We start from the raw sequence: 19,528 nt of genomic DNA, 5'->3' as shown, positions 1-19,528 counted from the left end.
CTTGTTTTCTCACCTATCATTAGGATGATGATGAGGTGGTCCAGAAAATGAAAAGTAATTCAATAGACTCTTGCAAAGTAAATGAGATTACAATAAACATTTTGAAGTACAAGAAAAACCTTAATACAAATTCAAATCGCCTCTTCCAGTGACCCTGTATGACCTTGAATAAGTCACTTTTTTTTTTTTTTTATCCCGTGTCTCAGGTTACCCAGCTGTAGTTCTCCACTATATAACAGACATCAGAACTGTGCCGCTCTACTCTCCACTGCAGAACCGGCCGCATCTACAGTCTGGGGTTACAGCATGCACTGGCATCCTGCTCAGATGCAATATAAACCACAAAATGATTTTCCAAATATGTTTACTAAGCCACTACAGTCCATGTACTTGTCAATCCTGCCGTCTAATAAGTTAGATAAAATTGATACTGTGCAGGGTTTTGCCTCTAATTATCTGGGCTGGTCTGCTGGCTCGGGAATGTGCCGTGCACGGTCATACAGAAAAGCCAGGCTGGACTCATGCACAGCAGCAAGATCAGACTCTGGGGACAGGAAGGAGATTCCAGACAGAGCTGTGCTCCACGGCCCCCCAGCCAAGGATTGTCACTGAGATGACTTGGGGGGGGGGGGGGGACGACTGCAAAAATGGGGAAAAGGCCTGGGTAATTACAAAGGAAGGTAAATGGCACTGTAAGAGGCTTTCTAATTGGAGCCAAAAGCACAGAAAGAACAGAGAGAAAACTGTCAGATCAAAAAAAAACAACACAAAACCTGTGGTATCTGAGTTTTAGTCCGTGTAACACACAAACAGATGCCAAATGCATTCTTACCCTCGATTCATACACTCGCTGATTGCTGATGTCCAAGAATTCAACTGTTGATCATCAGCGGTCTCAAAAATAACTTCTGTTGCGTTGTTAACCTAGATTAAGGGGTAAAAAAAAAAAAATTAAATAAAAAAAAGAGACAGTAGTTGCACTGTACACTGCACAAAATGCTTCAGCTTCAATCTTAATGGCCCTGTGTGAAAGCACTGCAGCTCCTTCCAGCACTCAAGCGACCTCCACCACTGTGGTCTCCTCTCCCCGTGGCTTCTCTGCTTCATTCTTCCTCCCCCCCCCCCCCCTAATCCCCACTGCCATATTTACTTGTTCTCTGCTTACTGGGGCTTGCTGTAAAAGGAAATAGTGTTTGCTGCTGTAGAGACAAAAGACAGACAGCGAAAAGCCCAAATGTATCGTATTTATTTATTGGTGCATTTTATATACCGACATTGGTCAGAACATCATGCCGGTTCACATTACAACTGCTTAAACAAAAGAGCGAAAATACATTATAACAGGGAGGGGGAAGGGGGAGCAGTGGTGAAAGGAAGAGAGAGGACAGCAAAAGGAAGGATAGGGAAAGAGAGAAAAATGACAGGAACTGTAAAGCATGCATATTAAAAACTAGAAACAATAAATATGCAGGTTAACTGGAGGAGTACAAAACCATTGATGGAGGCAGGGGTAGCTGAGGGGAGGAGGAGAGAGAGAGTGGGCTAAGTGACTAGTGGTCTAAGCTATGTTGGTTCTTTAGTCAAACCTTTTGTGCTCTGTGAAACAATACACGTTAGCTTTATCTCAGATCTGAAGCGCTGCTCTCCACTCAATTCATTTCTCAGAGTTTGGCTAAGTGCTAACAAGCCAGGATTATTATAAAGTATGATGAAAGGGCTCTGTCTAGCGAGATCAAAGAACCAAGATAAAAAAGTGCAGACACTATTGATATTAAATCATAACTTGCTCATGCAAATCTAACTTATTTTCTATTAGTGTTTCCCTGTTTTCAGCTAGAAAAGGGGGAAGAGGAATTACAGTTGTCTAGTACATTCTTCAGCAAACTTGTTGGCTCAAATCTGATAATCTTATCTTTGCCTCATTATTAGTTTCAATCAAATACGAAGAAGTAAAATCAGCTTTAAACATGGAACTAACCTACCATGTCCATGTTACCTCCAGCCACTAGGTGGCAGCCAAGTGCATTCTAGCTGGGGAGCTGCTCTGGATCTGGTTTCCTGCAGGAGTTCTTGAACTGCATAAGTAGGCCTGGAGTCCCTGAATAAACTTATGTTATTTATAAGTTCTGCCTCCTCTCATTCTTCAGGATGACACAACAAACCCCACCATCTGAAGCATTATTCTTCTCATTTGCATAATAAAATACATGAATTAATGTAGGGGGCCCACACTCCCATCACAACTTTTAAAAGTGGAAGTGAACTTATTGGAGAGCCAGTGTCAACAGTCCCAAGTGACAGGAAAGAGCTGGCAGAAAAAAAAAGCTTTAAAAAGGAAGATTTAAAATAATAAAAACATAAGGACTTCAGCAGGTAGTTGCAAAAGCAATAGTTTTGGCAACTGGACAAAAAAAAAAAGTAAATACATGGCCTTTTCTCTAGCATAATAAGTGCTTAGCACGCTTTAGTCTGAGAAGCAGGTAACCATTAAGATCAATGAAAAATCCCATGAGCAAGAGAGCTAGGACCCGGGTTACATCAAATGAACCACAAGTGCCCATTAAACTGATTAAAAGCAACACTTTTTTTGATTACCTGTTTCAGAGAAATATTGTGCCTGTTCTTTTACTTCATCCCTGAACTGTGACCATAGCTCACTTTGATCCTAACCCTTCCCCCACAGCCATGGATATTAAACTATAGGGAGCAATCACTCAGTCCTTACATGGATCATCCTGGGACATCTGCTGGCTGTCCACAGGGGGTCCGAGGACTGACATGAAGGACTCTGCATCATCACCAGAGCATTTAGCATGATTTGCTAAGGCCACCACCAATTTATTTCTCTGAACTAGACTTTCTATTCAGTGAGAATACCTTTGGATTTGAATTGTAATTTAATGTTAGCATTTTTATTCTGCCGTCTGTGGCTGGTCAGCCTCTTCAAGGCAGATTACATAAGTGGATGGTTAGTCAGATTAGGTTAGAGCATTATATTACAGGTTAGGAGGCAGGCATGCATGCATTAAGGAGTGTTTATAAAATAGGTGACAGTTATGATTTACAAACCATTTATTCTATTAAATCAGCAGCTATCTGAAAGAGGTCTTTATGCCACCTATTCTCTTCATCAGTAATTACTGCAAGACCTTATGGCCAGACTTAAATGATCCTGCATTTTTCCCTCAAGCAAGCAAATGTCCTCATCTTGTCCCAAGAGGAAGGAAACGACCCTTCCCCTTTTCCAGAATTTGAAAGAATTTCACATAAAATATTTCGTCTTCTGGGGTGCATGCATTTGTCAATTCTAAATCTGTGAACCCTGCTGCCACTCAAACTTGTGAGATATTCCTTGCTATGTGTAAAGCTGCAAATGACCTTGTTCATGTGCTGCTCCTTCTGATGGACTGTGAAATGCCTTGTGTGAATTTTCGTATTCAAAATGGCAGGTAATAAACCCAGTCAAATAAATAGAAATCTAGGAACCAACCATGTGACGCTTCCCCTTAGGGAAAGGAGCCTCCCTTCTATGGGGGAATATAAAAGTCTATTCGAATGCACAGAAACCTTTATTCCTGACAAAGGAAAGTTAGGCTTCCAATTCGGCAAGGACATCTGGGTCAGAAATCATACGAGGAAGTCAAATATTGTCAGACATCACACACACATATACCATCGAGTGCACTTAAAAATAAGTTAGAAAAGGATTAATCACTCAGTCGATATTTACCCACTTCATAAACCCCGGAACTGGCCATTCCTTCCTAGGCAGGGGGAGATATAAGGGAGCTTTTCCCAAGCATAACGCAACGCATAGAAAATGGTTCTCAGAATTCCTTTGCTCTTCTAGGGGGTAACTTTCACATGCCAAGTAGTGCCGACATGCATGAGAGCACCTTTGAAAATTCACTTGCAGGGCGGGGAGGGATGGTGGGAAAAAGAGAGGGTTCTGCTGGCAAAACGTACACGCAGGGATTTAAAAATAAAGTCGCCATGCACACTTTACTGTGCTGGCCCCCCAGACGTGGCTCTGTTTGGCACAGATAAAAAGGTATGCATGCTTTTTAATCCACACTCATGGAGGAGTGGGGGCAATTTTGAAATGGTATTTTTTATATCAGCAAATACAAAGTTTAAATGTGTAAACTCTTCTGAATATTGCCCTCCAAATAGATTATTTATGTGCGGACTTGTAAAAGATAAAGCTTTGTGTTCCCACATTAAATACTCCTAAAATAGACCACCAGATGGTATTAAACTGTAATCATGAAATTTGTATACTCTTGCACATCATAATTTACATAACGAGGGAGAAAAAATAATCAGCTATATAATTACGGATAGCTATGTAAAGTGCCTAAGTAGAGCACATACAAAGTTAATTTAGGATCTTTTCCATACTTGCATAAGTATTTTAGTAACTGATGGGAAACAGAAAACAGTAAAGACTTTCATATTTGAAATAGAAAATATACTTTTTGTTACTATCCCGACAATTAAGGAACTGGCAAGTCTTGCTAGCCAAACATAAGGAGTCTTCACTCAGACAGGGACTCTGCAAGAGGACGGAGGAAGCTGGAAACAGCCCATCCCATCAGGCTGAAAGAGGGAAGCCCCCTCCACCAGCCACAGACTGAGCCATCAGAAGAAGGAAGAGGAGAAGAGCAGTGCACCGGGTAATGTCCTCTAATCGCCTGGGGCCTGCCTGATACTTTGCTGCCCAGGACCAGACTTGTGTGCCTTAAACTTCACAAGACACCATGCTGCCACGTGGTTCAGAGAGGGACTCAGCCCAAGCCACTATAAGAATACACAGATAATAAATTTGCAAGGTTTGCTTATCCTGAAAACCAGATTGGTTCTGTGGACTTTGATGACCGCTCACGCTGAGGCGCTCTCTCAAGAACCGTAATGCATATATATGTACCTTAAGCACGAAGGTGTTCAGGTTGTCTGGCATTTCTAGGCGTGTACACTTCCGTATCTCTTGCACAGCTGAACAAGGTGTGTGTAGCTTTGGTTTCAGACACTGTAAGGAGAAAAACAACAACATTTAAACAATCAACAGAATGCAGCAGAGCAGATCAACAAGCAAAAAAGGTTGTTTAAAAAGACAAGCATGGAAATATCCAGAGTTGTCAGGGTCACACTCTGACTCAAACGCATCAGCACACTTTTCCACTCCAGTCAGTCAAAACATGAATTTGGTCCAATTTAGTTCAATGGGGGAATTAAGGTAGCACCAACATTTCCAAAGAAAACCACCCTTAGGCGCTGGGTGTTTATATCCTTATTAACTGGAACTAACATACAATAGTAATATTCATGTATAACAGGAAATGCTATGCAACTGAACAGGACAGCCGACTCTTACTCTTCTGTTGCACAAAATATTGAATAATCTTGTAATATACATGAGTTAAATCATGTATAGAATGAGTTTATTATTTTGTGCAGCAGAAGAGTAAGCGCTGGACTACTGCATTCTTCCGGAGGCTCATGTAAAATGAATCATATTAGTACACTATACATTTTATTTAAGGGAATGCAAACCATAATCTGTCCCTCTTAAATAAAATTTGCACATCAAAGTCTAAAGTCAAATAAGCAGTAACCATCTCGCATTTTATACTGCTGTAGCACCACATTGTGGGCCTACCTCAATAGATAAGCACCCAATTTCAGGCAATACAAAATGCTATTGCCAGAATGGCTACTGGGAAGAGAAAATGGGAACGGTAGTCCCCTGTATTGTACTTAGTACACCGGCTCCCCATTCCTCTGTGCATTAAATTCAAAATCCTTTCTTGCTTTCAGAGAAAAAAAAATGGATGTCAACCCCTCTTATGTGACAGAAAATAAAGGGATAACAAGTCATCTGAAACCTACTTTTGTTAAAAAAAAAACAACCCCCCCCCCCCAAACCCCTCAAGACCCTCCTACAGACAAAAGCAAGATCTTCAAGGGTGTGGTGTGGCACCTTGCTTGTGGAACACCCCTCACTTGTGAGCCACTAACAGTGTATATGGCTATCGCCAATTGAAAACCTGGTTGGTTCTTCACCCAGTACCTTCCATCAACCAAAAGCAAGTACAAAGGACTACAGTGTAAATAGAACTCCCTTGATAGCTCCCAACAGCCTGCAGTCCACCAGACACAAGACAATCTATGTCCCGCTATAATTCTCAGGGCTATAAATATATCTTTACATGTTTGTCCAGACTCAACTTCTACCATGCACCTAATATATGTTTTTTCCCTGAGGAAAAGAGTCATCGTTTTGCAGCAAGACTACCTTCTCAGCCTCAACTTTAGTCTACTGTCTGAGGCTGATCTAATATACGTACCTTCTCTGTTACAGATCTATAATATGTCCCTCAATTCCCTTTGTAACAATGAACTTGCCTTCCTTTCATCATTTGTAATCCGCTCCTTCCCTTAAATTGTTTGCAATCCACTTTGCAGTGGCTGCCTAGCCACAAAAAGGTGGAACAGAAATCCAAAATTATATTAATATTGAATTTATAGATGAATCCAATTCTTTTTGGCATCAACATTTTCAGAACTCTGAAAAACGCTAAAGCTTATTAATTTGCCACATGCACTGTAAACCAGCCAATATTTTTTTCCCTTCCCTCTAAATACTATCCTGAAATCTGGCAGAATTAGTAGATCTCTACCTGTGTATCTTTTTGATAAAAGGCTCTTGAAAAGCCAGCCAAATTTCCCAGATTCTGGTATAAAATCGCAGTCTTTGGCTGGATCTAGTAGCACTGTGTAAATGTGGACGAGTCTTTCAACACAGGTCAGAAGAAGAATGTAGTACTGGTACCAGAATTACCAGAACACAAGTAATAAGTAACAGTAAAGGGGTGAATTTTCTCAAAGGTGTGTGTGTGTGTGTGTGTGTGTGTGTGTGTGTGTGTGTGAAAAAGGCCTATACATGCACGCATGAAGCCTTTGAGCACAAGTCTCATTTTCCAAATGGATCACATGCGCACGTATATCCGTAAGCGCGAGAAACGGGAGCATGGTTTGCAGGTGCACGCCTTAAGCTGCTATTTTATAAGAGATTTCTGCAAATACATTTAGGCAACTTATCTGTGCAATTTTACACCTGCTAATTACGTAATGCAAATGACAGACGAGTCTGGTGATTTCAAGTACACGCACATTTTAAAATACACCTGCCTCTGTGTGTAAATCAGGGTTTAAGACAAGCAAGACTTTATTCGTGTATAAAATACACAAACATGTTTGGAATTTAAGTAGAGAATGTATGCATTGCAGGTATTCACATGTAACCAAACATATGTTAGGGGGTAAATACACGCATATTTTATAATGAGAAATTACTCCTTACTTGATAATTTCCTTTTCTTTAGGACAGACAGATGAATTCAGAACCAATGGGTTATGCACCTCTCCCAGCAGATGGAGACAGAGCAAAGTTGACATCAAGGTATTGTTATTGTTTGTAAGGTTTTGGGTGGACCCTTGGACACTGTGGCAGCTGACCACGCCCACGGGGGGGGAGTCCCGTGAGGGGCCACAGGTCAGGCTCAGCTTTGGGACACACAACACAGAGTTATATCTTTTATTAGAGTTGAGAAGCCACCAGAGGTGGCAATAGTGAGTAGAGATGAAGCCTCAGGATACTGGAACAGCGATTCCCTCTATGGCTGTGCTGTAGTGGAGAAAACTGAGATAGTGAGTACAGTGGAGCATACCCAGGGTTCTGGTATAGAGCCTCGTTGGTAAGGTTACTCACACAGCGATCTCTCCCGGAAGGTAACACAGAAGCTGGAATAGAGGCAGGCCCTCGAGGAGCGAGTACCTGGTTCCAGGGAACAGCTATGAGGAAATAAAGCTGGTAACTCACTGATGGTGTAGGCAGTGGTTTCTTCCAAGCAGAAGAGATAGGTTCAGGCAGCGAGTCCGGTAACATGGACCCTCGAGGAGCGAGTACCAGTTCCTGATAGCGACCTGAAAGAAATGAGAGAGGCTCCCGAGGAGCGGGTACCCCGTTAGGATAAAGTCCAAAAGTTGGAGAGGCAGAGTAGCAAGGTACGGAGAGCGAATCCCATCTGTAAGGAGTCCCTTGCTAACTCGAATAGCTAGCAAACAGAGTAGGCTTTTGTATCCGGGATGCGTGACGTCATCACAGGGGGACGCCCCTGAGGTTCACACCAAAGAGAGAATAAGAAGCAGGGCCGCGCGGCGCATGCGCCCTATGGTAGCTGAACAACATGGCGGGATGCAGCGCCCAAGCCAGACCGGGGACACCGGAGAGGACGGCAGGCAGATGCCGTGGCAGCCAGACGTCCATCAACCGCAGGAGTCGTCGCAAAAAAAGGTAAGGTGGGCGGAGTGGAGACGTCGGGCAGTGACAGTCGTAACAGGTATATATACCCCTGCAGCGACATCAGCCCATCAGTTTTCTCTGCAAAAGCCAACCGTGGACAGACCAGCAAAACTTTATTAACAGATAATGATTCGAGCACTCAGTCAACAGGAAACACTGAGCTCAGACAAAGAGTATTAACACTAGTCTAGGGACTGGATTAACACTGAAATACGTAGTCACGCAGGAGGACCACAGCAAAACCATTTGACAGCCAAGGGTGGGAAGCTGGGTTCATCTGTCTGTACTACCACCCTACAAAGTAAAGATTAACCCTCCCTATGAGGTAGCAATTCTAAAATCTCCACAACTAAAAACTTAGGACTGGTCTATGGTCCACCAGATATTTTACAAAAAGATTGCTCACCACGTATTAATTATTTGCTAAGATGCTTCCAAACCCAGAGTCCACCTTAATTGTAGGAGACTTTAACCTACATAGAGATAAAATACCGAGAACAGTAGCCTGTGAAATGTTCATAGAGACAATGGGAACCTTGGGATGTTTCTAAAGCTACTCAAAGAGGACATAGTCTAGTCCTAATATTTGCCAATACCAGTAACTGTCTATTAATTGGTGATCAGACCAAGGCAATATGGAGTGAGAAGTATTGATTAAAGGCAAAAATAACCTTCCTCAACCCAACTCCTAAGTTCAGATGAGCATTATACTTTAACTTTCAGAAAAAAAAGATAAAAACACAATTACTTGCAGAATCAATAGAAAACAGGTTCTCTGAACTAAATAAAACCAATGCCTCTGCAGCATTTGATTCCTGGGATCAGATTGTCAATGAAATAGTTGAACACCTCAGTCCTGTCCAGACAAAAACTATTAACAAAGACAGGAATACCTATAAACTTAAGAAACCCTGGTACAATGAGTATTTAAGACCCACTAACAGAACCTTAGAAAATTAGAGAAAAAAATGGCAGAAATGCCCATCTTCTGAATCCCTAGGAAAATACAACTCTTTCCTAACAAAATATCTGGCTCTAACCGATAAAGCAAAGAAAATTACTATGCGAAACAGATTCACGGGGTAATATTCAATTCTATATTGCTCTTTGATGATGTTAAACATTTAATTAAGGACCCATCAACCTCCATCCCGAGAAACTATAACTTCTCAAAGGCCACTTGCAATGAATACACCACATCCTTTTTACACAAAATCAACAGATTAAACTCCATTCCCTATCTGTTCTCCCACAAAAGCACCTGATGATTCACATAGCCCTCTAAAGTGGTCCATGTTCAACAGAGCAACTAATCTTGAAATTAGTCAAATCATTGCTAAAATTAATCCTGCTATTCACCCACGTGACCCAATTTTAGCCAGTTCCTCGAAACAAGTGCACAGTATTATCACTTCTACAATCACAACCTTAATCTCTCTCTCTCTCAGAAGGAATCGTACCACCTGAGTTAAAGCAATTTGTAATAAAACAAATTCTGAAAAAAATCGGCAGAATCAATGACGGACAATTATAGGCCCATATCCAACTTGCCTTTCCTCTCAGAAGTACTGGAAAAAGCTGTACTAACTCAAATCATGAATCATTTGGAAGAACAAGCTATTCTTTTCCCTAATCAATTTGGATTTAGCAAACATCGTTCAAATGAGACTACTCCTCTCCTTAATGGACGCTGTTTTAAGAGGGTTTGATGCTAAGGATTCCTATTTTCTTGTAATAATCGATTTAACAACTGCCTTTGACACAGTGGATCATATCCTGCTATGCCATCAGTTGAGCAAGATTGGGATTGACTGCAGTGTTCACAGATTGTTTTCCTCCTTTCTATCTAACAGAACATTCCAAGCCAAATTACGATATCACATCTGATACCTTCAGTATTGATACATGAATACCACAAGACTCAGCCCTCTCGGCAACACTATTCAATATGCTCCCGTTATGTAAATTACTGGCAGATTTAGGGATCACTTTCTTCTTGTATGCTGATGACACAGTTTTACATTCAATTCGCCAAATCACTGGAAAATACAGGAACCACACTTTCAACCTATATGAAAGCAATACAGCAGGAGTTATCAAAACTCAATCCAACATTAAACCCTAAAAATACTGAAGTAATTTGGTTAAGTAGAAACTCTTCAATAGTTAAACCACTGGTTCTAGACCTGGGTAATTTTCAAATTACTCCCTCAGAACCTTACTATGAAAAAGCACAATCAACAAATTGATAAATACAGGCTACACCAAGTTGCATTTATTACATCGGTTAAAACCTCTATTAATTTTTCAGGACTTCCGTACTGTATTGCAAACTAATCTTCTCAAACCTAGACTACTATAATTCCTTATTACTTAGTCTTCCCATAAGTATCCTAAAACCATTACAATTATTACAAAATGTGTCAGCAAGACTGCTGTTAGGAACTAGGAAATTTGATCACATTACACCATCACTGATTTCTCTGCACTGGCTACCAGTACAATACCGAATCTATTTTGAAGTATTAATGTTAATATTCAAAATCATTAATTCCAGTAACACCGATATGATCAGCGTGACATTACAACCATACACACCTCAGCGAACACTAAGATCTCAAAATAAAGGATTACTGAATGTTCCCACAAAACAGAGCACATATCTGTCACAAGTAAGAACGTATGTTTTCCATTGCAGGCCCAAAACTTTGGAATTCTCTGCCCGAGATGCTATGTTTGATACTAGATAGAGATTTAAATATGAGCTAAAAACATGTCTATTCAAAAATGCATAACACCTAACTTAAAATCATCAAAATGCAGAGAACTACAATAAGAAAGCAAGAGAAATCAACTGAAGCATGATGAATAAATTTAACGAATGAATGTAAGAACCTCCACAACATACTGACATATGCGAAATCTGTTGAATTATTATATGTTCTGTACCTCTTGCCTTATGTCCTAGATCTTTAGTTACTATGTAATGGAACATTTCATTTAATGCCTGTTGATGAATACCTCCTCTATAACCCATCCTTATTTGTTGCTACATAGCTATAAATGTTACTTTTGTAAACCACTGTGATCTTTACATGGGACAACGGAATATAAAATGTCCAAATAAATACTAAAGAAAAGGAAATTATCAGGTAATTACTAAATTTCTCATTTCTTAGCACTCAGACAGATGAATTCAGAACCAGTAGGATGTACCCAAGCTACTCCCAAATAGGGCGGGAGGCTGCCTGCAGTCCAGTCAAAAACCACATGTGCAAAGGTTGTGTCCTCTAGGGCTTGCACATCCAGACAATAATACCTGGAAAAGGTGTGTAAGGGAGGACCACATCGCAGCTCGGCAAATGTTGACAGGAGACAACAATCTAACTTCCGTCCATGACACTGCCTGAGCCTTAGTGGGTTGAGCACTAACCTGACTAGGTAACAGCTTACCAGCATCAACATATGCTGCCAAGACTACCTCCTTAATCCAGCAAGCTACTGTAGTCCACGAGGCCAGCTCTCCATGCTTAATACCACTGTGAAGAACAAACAGGTGATCCGTTTTCCATAAAGGCTCGGGAACCTCCAGATAACGGACGATGTGTCTCTTGACATCCAAAAGTCACAACAGACTATACTCCTCTACATCTCTCTCTCTGTCCAGAGACAGCAGGAAGATGGACTGATTCAAGTGAAATTCAATGACCACTTCGATAAAAAGGAAGGAAAGAAGGAAGGAAGGAACAGCACACAGCTGTATCATCCCTGGAGTCACCAGAGGAATAGCTCCCAGCAAGACAAAGCCTGCAGCTCGGAAACTTTACGCAGAACAGATTGCCACAAGAAAAAACGTTTAAGGACAGATTATGCATCGGCCTAAATGTAGGACCTGCTAAGAAATCCAAAGCCAAGTTAAGACTCCATAACGGTACTGAACCACAAGGGAGGACGAATATGTTCCACTCTTTTCAGGAAATGGGCCACATCAGAATGAGCCAACAAGGAGCCACCATTTACCTGGCCCCTGAATCAGGCGAGAGCCGCTACTTATACCTTTAATGAATTAAGGGCCAAACCTTTAGTCAAGCCATCCTGCAAAAATTCCATAATGAGTGGGATCTTGACTGAATGGGAAAAATAACTCGATCCTCATACCAGGCCTCAAATACTCGCCAAACCCGCACATAGGGCAAGGAAGTGGAGAATTTTCTAGCTCTAAGCAAAGTGGAAATCACTGCCACTGAGTATCCGTTTCAGCAAGCGAGCCCTCTCAAGGGCCATACCGAAAAACAAAACAGAGTCAGATCTTCAAGAAAAATTGGACCCTACTTAATAGGTTCCTGTGCACCGGAAGTCGAAGGGATTAGTCCTCCAGGAGCTGCCACAAATCTGCATACCACGGCCTCCTGGGTGAATCTGGAGCAACCAAGATCACCATCCCTCAGTGGCGCTCTATCCTTTGGATTAATCTGCCCAATATGGGCAATGGAGGAAAGGCATACAGCAACTTGTCTTCCAGCCACTCATGCACCAGGGCATCGATCCCTGACGACTTCAGATCTCTCCTGCGACTGAAGAATCACGGAACTTTCGCACTGCAAGAAGTTGCCAGGTCTAGAAATGGGGGACACCAGTGATCCAGAATCACTCTGGATTTATCAGAAATGCCTCTTCTGATAAAGCCCATTCTCCTGGGTCCAGACTTTTCCCTGCTGAGAAAAAGTCTGCCCTTACATTGTCTTTTCCTGCTATGTGTGAGGCTGAGATTATCTGGAGATGTACATCTGCCAATTCCATAAGATAATCCATTTCCAGTAACACTTGCTGGCTCTTGGTTCCTACCTACCGATTGGTATAAGCCACAGTCGTCGCATTGTCCGACATTATCTAGACCGACTGACCCTGCAGCCTGTCGCTGAACCACAAACATGCCAATTCAAACCGCCCTGGCTGTCAGACAGAATCCTATGCATTCTAGTGCCCTTGCACCATCAGCTCCTGACAGTGAGCACCCCAACCAAGGAGGCTCACATTTGTGGTCAATAGCAGCCAGTCCGATGGTGCTAGGGAAACTCCTTTCCTTAGATGATCCACCTGCAGCTCACCACTGCAGTTGGGAAGAGACTTCCATTGGCAGGAGGATCTGAATCAAATAGCCCCGAGGTTGCGGGTTCTACCGAGACAGTAGAATGAGCCCTAACCTGACTAGGCAACGGCCGCTCAGCATCCACATATGCAGCTGTGACTACCTCCTTAATCCAGCGAGCTATTGTAGCCCGCAAAGCGGGCTTGCCCTGTTTACTTCCACCATGGAGAACAAATAGGCGATCCATCTTCCTGAGGTTAAGAAACCTCCAGATTTATTATGGTAAGTCTCTTGACATCCAAGGGTCTCAACAGGCAATATTCCTCTGCATCTCTCTCCCTATCCAGAGACAGCAGGGAAATGAACTGATTCAAGTGAAAATCAGAGACCACTTTGGGCAAAAAGAAAGGAACAGTAAGCAGCAGTATTGCCCCCTGGAGTCACTCAAAGGAATGGCTCCCAGCAAGACAAGGTCTACAGCTCAGATTCTCTACGTGCAGAACAAATTGCCACAAGAAACACAGTTTTCAAGGTCAATAACCACAAGGAAAGGTTACGCATCGATCAAAAGATAGGGCCCACTAAGAAATCCAAAACCAGATTAAGACGTCACAAGGTAAATGCAAGGGAGAATGAAAATGTTTCACTCCTTTCAAGTAATGGGCCACATCTGGATGAACCAACAAGGGTCCAGCATTTATCTGACCCCTCAAACAGGCAAGAGCCACTACCTCTACCTTCAAGGAATTAAGGACCAACCCTTTATGCAATCCATCCTGCAAAAATTCCAAAATGAACGGGATCTTAACTGAATGAGGAAGAATCCTCTCGTTCTTTACACCAAGTCTCAAACACTTGCCAAACCCACACATAGGCTAAGGATGTGGAAAACTTTCTCGCTCACAGCAAAGTGGCAATCACTGCAATAGAATATCCATGCTTCAGTAAGCCAGCCTCTCAAAGACTATACCATAAGACAAAATAGAGTCGGATCTTTGTGAAGAACAGGGCCCTGCTGCAACAGATCCCTGTGCACTGGAAACCGGAGGGGGGGGGGGGGGGAAGAGTCTATCAGGAGCCTTCGCAGATCTGCATATCATGGTCTCTTGAGCCAATCTGGTGCTACCAGAAGCACCATCCTCCTGTGACCCTCGATCTTCTGGATCACTCTGCTGAACATGGGCCACATGGGGAAGATGTACAGCAGCTCGCCCTCTGGCCACTCTTGCATGAGGGCATTGATTCCCAGGGACTTTAGATCTCTCCTGTGGCTAAAGGAACAAGGAACCTTTGCAGTGCGAGAAGTCGCTAGTAGGTCCAGAAATGGAAGGCCCCAGCAACCCACTATCAACTGAAATGCCTCATTTGACAATTCCCATTTTCCTGGATCCAAACTCTTGTCAGCTGAGAAAGTCTGCTCTTACATTGTCTTTTCCTGCAATGTTCGAGGCTGAGATCTCCTAAAGATGTACTTTCATAAGCTAGGCTATTTCTTGTGATACTTGCTGGCTCTTGGTCCCTCCCTGCCAATTAATGTAAGCCACTGTCATTGCATTGTCCAACAGTATTCGGACTGCTCGACCCCGCAACCGGTCACCAAACCATAAGCATGCCAACTGGACCACACGGTCCAGTTGGCATGCTTCCAGCCAATTGATACTCCAGAGAGACTCTTCTGGACTCCAGCACCCTTGTGCTATCAGCTCCAGACAGCGAGCCCCCCCCCCCAACCCTGGAGGCTCGCATCTGTCTTGAGTACCAGCCAGTCCAGTGACCTTAGGGAAACCCCCTCTCTCAGATGATCCGCCTTTAATCATTGCTGTAAGTGAGTGCAGATCTCTTTCGGCAGGTAAAGCTGAATCGAATGGTCTTGAGACTGTGGGCACCAACAAGACAGTAGGGAGCACTGTAGAGGATGCATATGCGCCTTCACCCATGGAACCACTTCCAGGGTCACTGCCATCAATCCAAGCACCTGCAGATAGGACCGCACTGTTGGGCATACAGTGTTCTGAATATGACCTTCCGGCATGAAGCAAACACCATGATACTCTAGCGACTGAGATGACTTAAGACTGCTCTTGGCCAGGTTCACCAGCCAACCAAACTCCTGCAACAAGCAGATCACCTTGCACGATACCAGGAAGCTCTCTTCCAGAGTCTTGGCCGAATCAGCCAGTCATCCAAGTACAGGAGTACCAGAATCCCATTCTCTCTCAACTTTGCCACCACCACTACCATTACCTTGGAAAAAGTTCTGGGCACGGTGACCAGACCAAAATACAGCACTCAAAACTGACGATGTCTCAAAACCGCAAATCGCAGAAAACATTGGTGCTCTAGCCGGATGGGAATATGTAGGTACCACTTGAACAGATCCAATAATGTCAAACTCCAACTGCATGGCCATTATCACTGAGTGCAAGGTTTCCATGTGAAAAAGTCACCCACAAATGAGAGTTGACTCCTTTGAGATCCAGGATGGGACAAAAAGAGCATTCCTTGGGCACAATGAAATAAATGGAATATTAGCCCGCATTTTCTTGCGGCGTGGGCGCTGGAAACACAGCCCTTAGACTGAGGAGCTTCGACAATTTTCACTTCATTGCCTGCCTCTTCTGTGGGGCGTGGCAGGGAGACAACATGAACACATCCCAAGGACAAGTGTGAAACTCTAGCGCATATCCATCTCATATCACCCTCCAGGACCCATTGGTCTGACATGATTTCGACCCACTACCTGAGCCTGTGCCCCATTTGGGTTGTCCGGGGCAAAAGGACTGAGACCTACCGAAAGGTCGAGTCCTCTGAAAGGCCACTCCTCTATAGGGTCATTTGGATCTCCTAGCATGACTACTCATGCTAAAGGAGTGCAGCATCTGTTTCTTATCCTCTGGTAACAGAGGAACTGGGGACTTGCCCCATTTATTGAGCTTTAAAGGGCAACTTCGTAAGTTTAGATTGAGGTCACATCAGCCGACCAATTTGTCAGCCATAACTGATGCCTGACTAGTATTACCGAAGCCACCCCTCTGGCTGAAATGCAGACCAAATCACAGCCCACATCTGCTAAAAAGGGGCCTGCTGGCCTTATCACTGCCCTGGAGTTCACACTAGATTTATCGACCTCCTGAGAGAGAAGTAAACAGGAGCAAGCCTCCAGGGAACAACAAGAAACTATCTTAAGATGGCTTCAATCCTCCTAATGTGCGCATTCTTCAAAGCCGCTCCTCCCTCTACGAGGATAGTCATCTGCTTGGTGACAGCACACACAAGTGCATCCCACTTTCGGAAAATGCAACTGCTCTTTTGCTGCTGGATCCAGGGGGTACAGGCCTTCCAAGACTCATCCCCCTTTGAAATTAGCCTCCAGGGTGTCCCACTCAAGATCAATTAATTCTTGAATGGCTTCCATATCACGAAAAACACAAGAGGCTTTAAGCAAAGAAATCAAAATGGTATCTTTCTTTGGCTCAGACAAGGATTCTGCCCCAGGGACTCCCAGCATCTTTAATGACTGGAAAATCAGAGCCGGTAACTCATCTCTATGCAACATAGTCCTATACGGTTCCAATCCTGGAGGAATTTCCCCATCCTCCAGGGAGTATCTGTTTCATCCTCTGTGCCATCCGGGTCCCTACAGGAAAGACAGTACACCAAGAGCGGCGTCCGTCGACACTTAAACCGCAGCACCAGGAGGTCACCATCCGTGACTCTGACCTGGCAAGATTAGTCGGGGCTGAGACTACGCCTGAAGAAAGGATTGCAAACCTTGAAGAAATTCCACCCAAGAAAAGTCAGAAGGATCCATGCCAAAACCAGGAAGCACCTGCCCTGTGCCCACTGAACTACCTTCCCCCACTATCAAACCAGTTAGGGAAGTTCCAAGGTCAGACGCCCCCTTCTGACACATCTTTACCCAGGCAATTAGGCTAGGAAGAACCGGATTTCGTAAAATCAGACTAAGGCAATTCTCCCTGAGCCTCCAAGCAGCACTGGCACAAGTTAGAGGGAATGCCAGCCTGAGATGCCTGAATATGACAGGCAGCAGAAGGCAAGGCACTTAGGTTTCTTAACTATAGTTACATTCAGTCTGTCAGTATGCTTAACAGGCGACTGAAAGGTGTGCGTCCAGCTGTATTCATGCCGCAAAAATAAATAAATAAATAGGCATCCAAAATGTAAGCATACAACCCTGTGCCTCGATGAGTGCCCTTAATGCCACTCAGGATGTGCATATAGATAAGCATGTGCTTCAGTTAGATGCTGCTACCAACTGGACGCCCAAGTAGACATCCAACTAAGCATCCAAAGACTGGGTGCACAACTGGATGCACAGCTGGATGCACTCACACAAACATATGGTGCTGAAGAGGGCAGCCAAATGTGCAGGAAAAATGTGCAAACACACTGCCGGCCTACCAAATGGCGCACATAGATAAGCCTAGGAGCGGGGCCTAGCCTGAAAGGGATGCTCAACCTACCAGGCTGCCCATGTCCCCTAAACTCCCACAGAGACAGGAACGAACATCAGATAGGCGCACCGAGCACAGACACTGGAGGAAGGAGGAATCCCTACAAATAACTCTCCTCTGTTCTTTTTTTTTTACTTTATCTGAGCTCAGCCCATCCCGGCGGAGCACAGAGTCTGTCTCTGGCTGCGGAGGGAGAGGGTATATACTGTCACCACAGTGCTCGGCTTACTGCACCCGCTCGCCTTTCAGTTGCTTTTACAGCTAAGTCCACGCCAGCTGAAAATCAGCTACCAGAGGGAAAATCCAATATATATCACCTCAGGAATTCTCAACTGAGGGAGGGGACCATTTGGTACCACCACAGAAGAGCGGGGAGAATTAATATTTTCTTCTTTTCTCCTTCTGAAAACTTTAAGCAATCCCTAGAAAGGAGATGCGCATCCACCATCTGCTGGAGACTGAGAATACTGGCGGGCTGATGCCACTGCAGGGGTATATATACTGTGATGTCAGCTTTGTTCCATCTCCATCTGATGGTAGAGGTGCATAACCCACTGGTTCTGGATTCATCTGTCTGAACGCTAAGAAATCTGCGCTTACCTAATACATGCAGGTTATAAAATACTGTAGTAGATCTCCATTCAGAATCTGTTCCCAGTAAAGAACAAAAAAAAAAAAAAGTACAAGCATCTCCACAGAGGGTCTGTTCACAGATTTGCTGCTAGATGAATAGTTTGAAAGTTGTGAGCAGCAGGGTCCATCATAAAGGTCTCTACCCTGGCTACTGCTCACACGTTTCAGACATGGGCTAATTCAACCCGTTTTTGGATCTGTTGTCACATGTCCGATTTGTCAGTAACTTTGAAACGGCCACGCAGGTGCACATGTACGTACGATTGCCGGCTCACATCAAAGGACAGCCATTTTATAACATACATGCATTTATGTGCGCATGGTATAAAATAGGCTGTATGCGCGTACATGTGCGCATACTGTTATATGGACGCGCTCGTGTGTGCAAATGCCTCCTCTACCGCATAAGTGAGGGGACTTTAATAGAAATGCACGATGACACAATTACCAGTTAAACCACTTCATTCCCAGTTTGCCCAGGTAAAGGATAGGACTTCCTTACCCACTAGTTAATTAGCCTCCCTTTTACCCCGTTAGCCCAGACCCTTAAAACTCTGCTGTCTAGCCTAGTTTTTTTTGTTTTATTACTTACACACCATCCATAGCAGAAGTAAAGTTACACGGTAAGGGACCCCGGCGCGCGCCTGTTCACGTATTTATGTGCTGGTTTCATTCATAAATCCTGGAATACCCATGCCCCGCCCCCTTTTCTGCAAAACATTTTTTTGTGTGCGTACAGGAGAAACGTGTGTACACAGGCGCCTTTTAAAATCTGCATGGTGCGCGCCGGCCCAACTTCTGCGCGTATCTCCAGGCTTTGGCACGCAACAGGCTTTTAAAATTTTTTAAAAAGTGTTTTTCTGCTAGAGGAATGTGACGAACGACAATCGAAGAAGCCTCAGGTCTTTGGCAAATGCATGCACTCAGCCTGGAATCTGGGATCGTCCATGTTCAAACATGCATCCA

The 19,528-nt window shown here is 43.7% G+C and overlaps 1 protein-coding gene across 3 annotated transcripts in view; it reads right to left on the bottom strand.

Moving 5' to 3' along the window:
- SH2B3 (SH2B adaptor protein 3) overlaps positions 1–19,528 on the bottom strand; it is a 191,070-nt gene that overhangs the window by 40,365 nt on the left and 131,177 nt on the right. For all 3 annotated transcript variants that reach the window (XM_029572112.1, XM_029572111.1, XM_029572113.1), the window contains exons 3-4: positions 4,928–5,029; positions 833–924 (exon numbers count right to left, since the gene is read on the bottom strand). In XM_029572112.1, the coding sequence (XP_029427972.1) occupies positions 833–924; positions 4,928–5,029 (194 nt within the window). The remainder of the gene's footprint in view (positions 1–832; positions 925–4,927; positions 5,030–19,528) is intronic.

Source organism: Rhinatrema bivittatum, chromosome 11 (assembly GCF_901001135.1).
Source record: "Rhinatrema bivittatum chromosome 11, aRhiBiv1.1, whole genome shotgun sequence".
Classification (NCBI taxonomy): Eukaryota; Metazoa; Chordata; class Amphibia; order Gymnophiona; family Rhinatrematidae; genus Rhinatrema; species Rhinatrema bivittatum.
The sequence above is the reverse complement of the archived record's forward strand: the minus strand, read 5'-3'. Positions and strand labels throughout refer to the sequence as shown.